At 40.9% G+C, this 12,470-nt stretch overlaps 2 protein-coding genes across 2 annotated transcripts in view; one reads left to right on the top strand and one right to left on the bottom strand.

The window, feature by feature from the left end:
• The window catches only part of tlcd3bb (TLC domain containing 3Bb), a 538,378-nt gene that overhangs the window by 222,950 nt on the left and 302,958 nt on the right, over positions 1–12,470 (top strand). The gene's annotated exons all lie outside the window — the stretch shown is intronic.
• zgc:123217 lies at positions 3,241–10,960 on the bottom strand. The gene is made up of 6 exons (NM_001037403.2): positions 10,893–10,960; positions 10,602–10,625; positions 8,930–9,092; positions 5,355–5,629; positions 4,759–4,907; positions 3,241–3,811 (listed from the first exon to the last, which is right to left on the bottom strand). The coding sequence occupies exons 1-6, from the start codon at positions 10,945–10,947 to the stop codon at positions 3,497–3,499; spliced, it is 981 nt and encodes a 326-aa protein (NP_001032480.2). The 5' UTR covers positions 10,948–10,960; the 3' UTR covers positions 3,241–3,496.

Below are 12,470 nucleotides of genomic sequence, written 5' to 3'. Positions count from 1 at the left end.
ATTAACCGGAAGCCCTGGAGCTGGCTGACTGAAAGTAAAGATCTGTGCGCATATACCCCATTGTAACCCTGACCAAACACACCTGTCTGTAATCATCAAGTGCTGCAGGTCCTATTAATTGGTTCAAGTGTGTTAAATCAGTGTTGAGGCTGAATTCTGCAAGACGGTAGCTCTTCAGGAACATGGTTGGTGATCACTGATCTAAACACTGGGCACCATCAGTTTTATCAAAACATATAGCTAATTGTATTGCTGTAAGGTGCTTTTATTCTCTAGTGAATGAATGGCATCTGCCAGCAGAATCCAGCCACTTACAATAACACGACAAAAGACTTCAGGAGCGTTTTCAGGTAAGTTCTCAAACACACATTGCATATGACTCTGCTACGATGCCTGAGAGAGCTTAACATGCTGCAATTTAAAAAAAAAACATGCAATTACAAAAAACACCAGCAAATTAAGAAAAGATCTTCATCCGTTTAACAACACACCGGCTGCAAATCCTCGCAATGCGTACACATAAAAAACATGCTGCATTTTCTCACAATGCGAACAATTTAATAAAACACGCTGCATTTTCTCACAATGCGAACAATTTAATAAAACACGCTGCATTTTCTCACAATGCGAACAATTTAATAAAACACGCTGCATTTTCTCACAATGCAAACAATTTCCGAAAATGCGCTACATTTTCTCACAACACCTTAAAATAGTACAGGACACAATGGCAATGTTTCATGGGGACCCTAAAACATGATAGACCCGGCTATTTATGTTATGAATTTTTAGGCTAATGACGTCAGGATGTTAAAATAAACAAACAAAAACCTTCCACCTTTCAAAGATCACCTACAGCTTCACTGAGCACTAGTCACGGCACAGCGGCGTCTGTCTCGTTTTTGGGAAATGCATTTGTAATAATTTGTTTGAGTTGTGAGTAAATGCAGCATTTGTTTAATGTGTATGCATTGTGATGATTTGCAGCATGTGTGCTCTTTTCTTAATTTGCTGGCATTTTTTTTAACTGCACGTGTTGTTTTAAGTGAAGTTTCACAAAACTAATTTCGAGAGGAGCATGTGATATGATTGACCACAGCTGGTCCCTATCTGTAACATTAGCTAGCCAATCGGATTATTCCCAACTTAACATAAATATCCAGCCTAAAGCTACGGTCACATTAGAGTTTGAGCATGCAATATTCCAGCCTGATCTCACGAGAAAACGTAAGTATTTTACGTTTTGCCAGTTTAGTGCCTAATTTGTACGAATTCGTACGAGTTGAGTCGTACGAAATGGTACGATTTTAAAAAGGAGGCGTGGCACCTAACCCCACCCCTAACCCCGACCGTCATTGGGGGATAAGCAAATCGTACTAAATTGTACGATTAATTAATTAGATCGTAATTAGATCGTACGAATTCATACGAATTAGCCACTAAATGAAAAAGTTACGAATTGCCGTGAGATTGTATTGAATATTCTGCCGTGCGGCGCTGCGAAAAGGAGCGGGATTAAACAAGTTTATTAGACATTTAAAAAGTGATTGCTCCATGTTTTAAATTTCTGTCCAGAGAGGTCATGTTTTGATCCTCGATTGGTCTCACGCAATCAAGTGATGCGATTTCGCAGGTCAGAGTTCACCAAGCTTGAACTTTGCACCACAGCGACCTGCGAAACTTGACCTTGCATTTCCGCAATTTTGCATTCGCGTACGTATGAATAGAAGTATATGGGAGGAAAAGCCCAGTATGACCACAGCTTAAAGCATGTATTGGTGTGGTTGGCGGTCTATTTTTATAGAGCTATCATTATTAATTAAGGATTGAGCCAAACGAATCAGGGGAGCTCTCGAGAGCTACCTGATCTCATATCCCTTTAAATGTTCATTGACCAGGCAGGAGCCTTGGGCTCGTCTATCTCCAAGCTCAGGGTTCTCTCACAGCAAGCCAAACCTGCTGACACAGCCAAGCATTATCTAGAACGGTGAACTCTTGAAATTGCAGCACTTTAAGCTCTCTCGGCCACCGTATTTTACTCTGTTACTAGTTATGTTTCCATTTTAAAAATGTGAATTAGACTTATGTACAAAACTGGAATAACACAAAAAACATTTGCGATCCAGTTTCTATTAAATGAGTCAAAAGCCCCTTTCACACAGTGATACCGGTAAATATCTGGAAAATTTCCGGAACGACTTTACCGGTATATTCAAAAAAGCGCTGTTCTCACAGACGAGGACGTTACGGAAATTTTCCGGAAAAGAGCATTCACACATCCATTCCAAAATACCGGTAAATTCTGACATCATTCACCACAAATGAGCTTTAAACGGCTGCGCTTGTATTTGTAAACATTTGACTAAATTACAAACTCTGTGGATGATCAATATTGTGAACAACTTTCTCAGGATCACTTTCGCATGTCGAGATGTTCATAATATGTGCGTGTGCAGGCGCTCATAGGCTGTTTCACAGGCACACGCAAAGCTTGAAGGTAAACAAACAGCGGCTTATCATAAGCATCTCATCGATGATTATTTACACAGTTGGCATTAAGAAGAACATATAAACGTGATCTGACTAACTTCTAGCAGCTAAATGTGTCTGGAAAAATATTCAAAGGCTTTTATTCTCATGAACTGTGCGGACGTAAACGCGTCTGACTGTTCTGATTGGCTAAAGCAGACGTCTCACGTCAGCACGTTCTAGACGTGCACGCGCTTATTACGGGAATCTTCCTTCTGCATTCACACAGCGCAGCATTCCGGCAAATTGCCGGTAATGTTACAACTTCTCTTTCCAGAAAATAGCCAGAACGAATTTACCGGTATTTTCAAAAAGGACCTGTTCACACATACAACCTTTCCGGAAAATTGCCGGCAATTTTCCGGAAAGGTCTGTATGTGTGAAAGGGGCTAATGACAACACTTCTTGATAACCTGGTACCAAATCTCAACAAGACAAATGAACTTTGCTGTGGTAGGGTTTGGAAGCCACTGCAGGGCTTGTCTTACAAAAAGAAGATGTAACGCAATGAACGCAAGGTGGATTTTTTTTCCAAGGAGTGATATACTCTTTGGAAGCACAGAAACTCAAGACAGTTCTGGAGGTAATAATACTAAACCACTGTGATGACAGATTTTGGCTGAGGGATTTTAGAATGATCCAAAAACAACATTTAAGATGTTTTATAAAAATTATTGCCATCCCATGAAAATTTTTCTTTTTTTTTACAAATTTTTGTTACTTTCTTGAAGTGCATGCTGAATATTATTCAGTGTTTCCATTATAGTTTATGCACATTTTTGTCTTATAAAAAGTTGATCCTGCTTTGGTAAACTTTTTTTTGCACATTTAAAAAATTTATGCTCCATTAAGTGTTTTTGTTTTATCCGTAATTTATTAAAAATGTGCAAAAATGTGCAAAAAAAATAGGTGGATGGAAAAATACTGAGTCTGTATATTAATATTTGCATGTTTGCAAGAGTCGGTTTTAAGTGACCATGAGTATGAGGAAGCTTGAGATTAGTGTAATGAAGAGAATTCTGAAATTAGAGATGAATGTGAAATGCGGTGAGGCTGTGTTTGAGCATGTGATGTTGGCGTCTGTGCAATTGGATGTAAAAGTTACAAAGTCAATGGCAGATCCCTGGACGTTCATCTTGATCCAAGACTGAAACTCAGAGACTCGTGAATACACGTCTGGATAAGCTCCCACAGCGCAGCCCGCACTCGTCCCATAACTCGTGATGCCCGCCTGGATCCACACAGACCCCTGTTTACACTGAAATGGACCTCCAGAATCGCCCTGCAGAGGGAGGCAGAGAGCAGACAAGATAAAAAAAATTGTTGTTTGAGCTAATTAGGGATATACACTCACTGGCCACTTTATTAGGTACACCTGTCCAACTGCTCGTTAACGCAAATTTCTAATCAGCCAATTGCATGGCAGCAACTCAATGCATTTAGGCAAAGAAAGAAAGGAGATTTAAGTGACTTTGAACGTGGCATGGTTGTTGGTGCCAGACGGGCTGGTCTGAGTATTTCAGAAACTGCTGATCTACTGGGATTTTCATGCACAACCATCTCTAGGGTTTACAGAGAATGGTCTGATAAAGAGAAAGTATCCAGTGATATTTTCTCCGGAGCACCCGGGGAAAACCCACGCAATCACGGGGAGAACATGCAAACTCCACACAGAAACTTCAACTGACCCAGTTAGGGCTCGAACCAGCTACCCACTGCGCCACTGCTCTGCCATATATATATATATATATATATATATATATATATATATATATATATATATATATATATATATATATATATATATATATATATATATAGTGTATGTATGTAAAAATATTTTTTTCTTTCTTTTTTAGGGGGATGCTAATGGTCTAATCTGATTCAGTTATCTATGCTAAGCTAAGCTAAAAGTGCTCCCACTAGACCTGGAACCAAGAAATTTTTCTCACGATGTTCTTCTGAAGAAAAAAAGTCATCTTGTTTGGTCTGAGGGTGAACAATTAAACAACTTATTTGAACTTTTAGAGGGAGATGCTAGTGGTCTAATCCGATTTAATGATTTATGCTTAGCTAAAATTGCTCCCGCCAGATCTGAAGATCAGCAGAACAGATTCAAAAATTGGTAAAACTCAACTGCTGGACTTTAGGAGAGTTCTTAAATGAGCCTATTTACAAAAACAACGTGTATTGTTCCTTTAGCACCTCAGTGTTTTCCACTGCACTCACCTGACAGGTTCCTTTGTTCGCTTTCCCCGCACAAATCATCTGAGGTGTGATTGTGGCGTTATTCACTGACTCGTACTCGGTGCTACACAGTGAGTTGGCCACAACTGGGATTTGCACTTGCTGAAGAGTCTGCGGGGCCGGCAAAGCTTCTGTCACACATGAAACACTGAGTGATTGTGTGTCACCGATACGTTTCAACCAAACAAGGAAACATTGCATAACTAAAGGGAGATTCATGCCGCCCTCATGCAAGTCTATCTGACCACAGCAGGGTGTGAGATCTTTTTTAACATGAAAAATAGGAACACAGTGTGGGCATGTGAGAAGAAACCAAACACTTAAATAGAAAATCTGTTTGAACTATTTTAAGTACTCAACTAGCGTTATATGAAGCTATTTTTTAAATAAATAAATATAATAACTATAAATTTCACCGTAATTACTATTATTCTGTCAGCATTTACACTCCTTTGACACATTTAGATACATTTAAAATGATTTTGTTTTGCTTTGTTTGGCCTTGTTTGAGAGGGGGTTACTTTATGGAATAATTATGTAACATTTATATTAAAGGATTATAATCAATGAAAACTCACGGTCTTTGCCGATGTTTCCCCAACCCGTGGCCCAGCAGGATGTGCCATTGTAAAAGATGCTGTTATTGGCTGCCAGGCAGATGGGACGAATATACTGACTGAAGTTCACCGGTTGACTCAGTTTCATCAAGGAGATGTCATTGTTGAGAAGTGAGTTGTTGAAGCTTGGATGGACGATGATGGACTGAAGGCCAACTTTGACTTCATTTGGGTTAGCCACAGACGTGCTCTGGGTTTGCCTCCCCAAGTACAGCGTCCAGACGTTGATGTTAGTACTGTTGTGATGGAGAATTGTAAAAGATTGTTTGGTTTAGACTAGAGAAAACACAGATCTATTTGAATATAAATTAAAGTGCCCCATTTTGCAATTACGCACCTACAATGATTAGTTCATACTTTTGCATTGTGTGATTTACGTGACCCAGTGTGCCTGTTTTGCGCATAGTCGTGTGTAACCCCACCGGTCCTACGCCACCCACCCCGCTCCGAGCTGAGATCGAACTGGCAACCTTTCGCATGGAAATCGGTTGTTCCACCAAGGAGGCTAAAGACCATGGCCTCTAGCATCTGTCGCTAGAGCACCTTCAGAGGTCAGAGGAGTGAGATTTTACCTGCACAGCACCTACTGGCTGGCCTCCATTACACATAATAAAACGGCTATTTGGGAAAATGTGCTCAGGTCTACATTTTTGAGAACCGAGAAATATGTGCTTGTGGGTAGATATGGCTGCAATGAACGCTATTGGGTTCTGCTTAGGGGCTTTCGGTTAGGGCTGGTAATGCTGATTGCTTGGACGACTTTTCCAGCATGACTCATTTGCTTCGTAGTTCACTATTAAAGGCTGATTTATACTTCTGCATCAAGCGCACGCGGATGCTCCGGCGCAGCCTACACGTGGACGCATAGCCCTCGCCAAGGCTGTCTCAAAAAATATAAGCGCAAGCTCTGTGATTGGTCAGTTGGTAGCGCTGACAAGTGTGGGCAGAGGTGAGAGCCATGCAACCCGGATGGAGCGAGTGTTTACAAGTGTGTAGTCTCATAAAGGAGCACCAAGATGGAAACTGATGTTTTGTGTTCACCCTATGGTTAAAGTTTTTGCACGTCCGCCGATTCCTGCCTCAAAATGAGTGAGTTTAAGCCTCTTGTACATTTAAGGTTACGTTCAGAAAAAATAAAACACCAGCGAAGAAACTTGACATAGAGTAACATAAACACCCACTGCCAGCTAGTGTTTCGAAAGTGTTATTGCACTGCAAATACAAACAGCGCGCACAAGTATAAATGCACGGCTTTGCTGATCACTCGACGCAGAAGTATAAACCAGGCTTTACACCACCAAACTTCATACATGGTGCTGAGCGGACATGAGTTCAAGTCTGGCGAAGGAGTCCATAAACCAGTTAAAACAAAACCCAAAAAGCAGCGTGTGGTTGTGGTAGAAGCACACAGCAGCAATGGCTTTTCTCTTTTAGTTTGTTTTTGAAAACACTATTGGTTGGGTTTAGGGAAGAGGGTGTATGGGTCAGTCAATATCAAGCTGATATAAACATGACAAGCCGACCGGAGTCTCTCACAGATGTGTTTGTTTTTTTCATGTTTTTTTTTCTATAGTTGTTTTATAGAAAAACTACAGCTTTAATGTTGTGGTTATAACAGCAATTCAATTCATCTTTATTTCTATAGCGCTTTTACAATGTAGATTGTGTCAAAGCAGCTTAACATAGAAGTGTAGTTTATTTATTTATATTAAACTAATTTCAAGAGGATCACGTGCTTATGATCAACACGGCTGGCACCTCATTAGCTCCATAATCTGCCCTATTAGATGGTTACGGAAGCAACATAAATAACCAGAGTTTTTAACTCCAGTTATCTCCAGTTACAACCCCCCTGTCTTCCACCCCGTCTTCCACCCCTTTGTTCCAATAGGGCAACACGGTCACCCAGTGGTTAGCACTGTTGCTACACTGAAAGATCACTGCTGGTCCAACCTCCTATCGGGCCGGTTGGCGTTTTTCTACGGAGTTTCCATGTACTCCCCGTGTTCGCGTGGGTTTCCCCCGGGTTTCCTCCCACCGTCCAAAAACATAAACCATAGCTAATAGACTAAACCAAATTATCACCCAAGATAACCTTGGTTCATAATTCTCACATGGCGACAAGCAGGGGAGTTCTCGAGACCTACCTGAGCTCGAACTCCTCTCTCGCCCTTCTAACGGGAGGGAACCCCGGGCTCGAAGATATTACGAGCTCAGGGGTCTCTCCCGGGACAGCATGCCAATTACGCTATATTGATTATCAGCTAAGTGTGAACTCCTGAAGTTCTAGTAAACTGAAATGGTGTCTGTTCAGTTATCAGAGTTGAATTTCAGTTTAGATCAGTGAAAAGTCCAAACACTGTAGAGTAAATCCATCGATGCGCAGCTCTACAAGTCCCAAACCAAGCAAGCCAGTGGCAACAGTGGCGAGGAACAAAACTTCACCAATTGATGAAAGCGAAGGAAAAAAATACTATAAAATGGATGTAAATCGCACTATTCGCGCGTAAATAGCCGCATGAACATTTGAGTTTACTCGCTTCATTCGTGCGTCAAACCTCGCTTCATTCGCGTGTCAAATTCACTTCAGAACAGACGCGGATTCGCGTGATGGGCAGGGCTTCTGTCTGCCCGAAGACTGTAGCTTCATAGCTAAAAGGCTAACATGAATTTTATGAAGAAAATAACAGTGTTTATGTGCTTTATGAAGACTGAAAAACAGCAACGAAACATTTAGGGTCGTGTCTGAGTCCACTACATCCTTTCAGAGGTGCATCCAGGTCTGTGAGCACATAAACTCCTCCAGAAACTGAACCTGGATGACGGAGGTTTTCAGCGGTGCTTCTGACCGAGCCAAGCCGAGCTTGATGAACTGTTGTCGGTGAAGGCTGGAGGATTTCCCTCGGAACACCGACAACAGGTTCTACGTCACAATCACACCCCCACAAGAGCAAGCTTCTGATTGGTTAACGCGGCGCGAATGTACGCTAAAGTTCAGATTTTCGAAATCGAGAGATTCCCGCGAAACGCTCGTTAAGCATGTCAAACGCGCAATTTGCCCCGCGCCATTTGCGCAATTTGCGTATCGCGCCGCAGGATGTCTATTCGCGCTTTGCATTGACTTAACATGTAAATCATTCGCGTTTGACGCGCGTGCCGCGTCTGGTGTGAACGCAGCATTAAAATAAAATCTGCCAAACGATGTAGTCCAGCGTACATATTTGTCAGTTCTAAAAATGTAGCTCTAGGCACATATCTCCAATGAGCATAAGTTGAATAATCATCTTACTATGAGTCATTCTATGAATCATGTCGACAGATATAAGTAGGTTTAATTATGTGAAACTTGTTTCCACTGGGCACGTTTTCAGCACTTAATCTTTGAAACTTTGCAAACATTTTGGATTTGCAAACAACTTATAAACTTATTACAACAACTTATTACAAACTACATGAAAGCTATCCAACAAAGCACAATGGGGCACTTTAGAATTTATGTTACTAAAATTGCAAAATCATAAATCAGTCCATCTTACTTGATGATGCAGTGAGCGGCCGTCATCACCCACTGGCTGTGGATCAGTGTTCCTCCACAGATGTGCCTGTTGTTGTAATGTATGCTGACCTGCCAGGGCCAGCTACCTGCAGGGGCATCGGTGCCACCCACAATACGTGTATTTAGAGGAGCCACCCCACATTCTGCAGTCAACAAATTATAGATTACAAATTAGGATTTCATGAATGCGGTTTAGAGCAGTTATCAAATCACATTATTATGATCATATACTGTATATGAGAAGTGCATATCAACAATCTAATTGGACACACTTTATTTTGATGGTCCGTTTGTTGAATATGAGTTACATTGCAACTATTTCTCATTAGATTATCAGTTAGGGTTGGGGTTTGGGTTAGGGTAAGCTGACATGTACTTCTTGACATGTTTCTTATAGTCAGTTAAATGTCTGTTGAATGTCTGTATCAGCAGATATTAAGCAGACAGTCTACTAATACTCAAATGGACCATCAAAATAAAGTGTTACCTTTTTTATTATTTTTTTAATAGCAAATGTATTCATTTAGCAATCATTTTAATAATATAGCAGACTACACTGCCTGACAAAAGTTTTGTTGTTGATCCCAGTTGTAAGAGCAACACAATAACTTGACTTTTATTTGATCATTTGTAATAGTGGCAGAAGGTAAATTTTCTTGATGAATCATCTGCTGATCTGCATCCCAATCATCACGAATACTGCAGAAGACCTACTGGAACCAGCATGGACCCAAGATTTCCACAGAAATCAGTCAGGTTTGGTGAAAGAAAAATCATGGTTTGGGGTTACATTCAGTATGGGGGCGTGCGAGAGATCTGCAGAGTGGATGGCAACATCAACAGCCTGAGGTATCAAGACATTTGTGCTGCCCATTACATCACAAACATCACTACAGGAGAGGGCAAATTCTCCAGCAGGATTGTGCTCCTTCTCATACTTCAGCCTCCACATCAAAGTTCCTGAAGGCAAAGAAGGTCGAGGTGCTCCAGGATTGGCCAGCCCAGTCACCAGACATAAACATTATTGAGCATGGCTGGGGTAAGATGGAGGAGGAGGCACTGAAGATGAAGCCAAAGAATCTTGATGAACTCTGGGAGTCCTGCATGAATGTTTTCTTTGGCATTCCAGATGATTTTATTAATCAGTGATTTGAGTCAGTGCAGAGATGTATGGATGCAGTCCTCCAAGCTCATGATGGAGTCAGACACAATATTCATTCTGTCTCCACTGCAGCAGGACTTTATATTCTATACTGGACATTATTTCTGTTCAGTAATGAAACATTAGTCTAAGCAAAGTCAGGCCTTACTGTCATAATTAAATAATTAAAAATCAAGCCATGATTATATTATATTTTGGTAAAATAAGTGTGATCTAGAGGCCTTTGCCTTTCATATAAGCCACTTCTGATATCAAATGATCAATTAGAAGTCAAGTTATTATCTGTCTTTCCTAAAACTTGGATAGGCACAAGACTTTTGTCAGGTAGTGTACAAACAAACACTGCAAATCTACCTTTTACTTTTTAAATGATCATAATTATTAATAATAAAAACACATTTAGACTTTTGTCCTAAGGCGTGCATCCCTAATACAAATTATAAGCATCCTGCCTCATCATAACTTTCATTTATGTTTTTGCTTCTCTTACCATATGTTGTCTGTGCGTTTGAGTCTGTGGAGAAAGAACAAACAATTTAAAAATTTCAAATATTTTTTTAGCTCAACAGCAAGACATAAAAAATAATCATAACTTTTGCATTTATTGCTCCTAAAGATTTTCTTACTGAAAACCGAGACAAAAGTAGTGATGAACTGAATAAAAGGATTTACCAGACATCACTGCAAATGCATTATAATTATCATCTTCAATGAAAACATACGCTTACAAAATATATAAATGAGATTATGCAAACAAACATATATGCATGATCAAACTCACCCTGCGTACTCAACATTATGACTACAGAGCTAAGCGAGAACACTAACAACCCCATGGCTGAAGTGAAATGGTGTGAAAGACAGGCGTCTAGCTCATTTAAACTTTCTTTAAGTCACTTGTCTGACGTGTCTTTCAAGATGAAAGTCGATAGTCTATCCAAGTATCCAAAACAGGTTCGACTTGTCTCATTCCTTCTTATAAATGAAGGTTTGGAAAATGACAGTGATGTCAGTTAAAAAAAAAACACACAAAAATAGAGCTCCGGCTGATTGGAAATGTCTGCCTCAGCCTGCATTTGGCAAAACAAATAACATTACATGGGTTTCATTGCACATTTCACATGACAAATCCACTAGAGGGCGCTGTTTACATTTTTGCAAATCTGAGGGCAGCAAGGTGGTTTAGTGGTTAGCGCTGTCGCCTCACAGCAAGAAGGCCACTGGTTTGAGCCTAGGCTGGGCCAGTTGGCATTTCTGTGTGGAGTTTGCATGTTCTCCCCATGTTGGCGTGGGTTTCCTCCGGGTGCTTCGGTTTCCCCCACAATCCACAGTCATCCGCTAAATGGGTAAACAAAATTGCCCGTAGTGTATGAGTGTGAATGTAGGAGTGTATGTTTCCAAGTGCTGGGTTGTGGTTGTAAGGACATCCGCTGCGTAAAACGTATACTGGAATAGTTGGCGGTTCAGTCCCATTGACAAATAAGGGACTAAGCTGAAGAAAAATGAACGATTGAATGAATTAAATGCAGTATTTAGGGGATGTTTTGCTGCACATTTCAAATAAATGTCAGAAGTTGATGCTTGTCATACAGCGAACCACTGACCTAATGACCAAAACAATTTTCAAAACAATGTAAGAGAAATGTGCACCACAACCAAGTAGTTTTACCTTGATTTTACATTACTTTTTATCGCATTTGTGGAAGCGTGCTTTACCAGACTCGAACCTGAGCAGCACAACAACAACACAGAAAAGGTGAAATGTAAAATAGCAAGAACCTGAGAACTAAATAAATCAATAGCTTTTCAGTAAACTTAGGCCGTACTCACATTAGGTACAGTTGCCTCGAACCGGGCCAAAGCACGCTTGTCCCCCCTCCTGTCTCCCCCGACGGCCCGCACTCACGTCATCGCTGCTGCGCTGTTCAGTGAGAAGCTCTCTCTCACTCAGCAGCACAGTGGAGATTTATATCTACTAGTTATATCGTTTCAGTCGTTTGATATGCAGTGACATGCAGTCAAATATTTCGCCAAACAGTCCTTAGGGATGCAGGGACACGCAGTCAGATATTTCACAGAACAGATCCGCCACTTTTGGCGCTCAAAAACAATCATAATGCCCTCGTGCTGCAGGAATGAGGAGTTCTGCTGAAGGCACGCAGCTGTCGTGCAGTGAGAGGTTTGCGTCTTTAATAAACTACGGCAGTTCACTGAACAGTAAGAATGATTAATAAATCTATATGAAACAGCCCCTTAAAAGTCACGTCTTGCTTTCAGTTTCGGGCTTTGGCACGTTTTGCACTCACACACAAGCGTACCGCGCCAAAGCCCAAGTGAATGGCGCTCAGGCACACCTCTT

Source organism: Danio rerio, chromosome 12 (assembly GCF_052040795.2).
Source record: "Danio rerio strain M-AB ecotype USA chromosome 12, GRCz13ab, whole genome shotgun sequence".
Taxonomy (NCBI): domain Eukaryota; kingdom Metazoa; phylum Chordata; class Actinopteri; order Cypriniformes; family Danionidae; genus Danio; species Danio rerio.
Note: the sequence above shows the minus strand (reverse complement) of the source record. Positions and strands in the feature narration are given on the sequence as shown.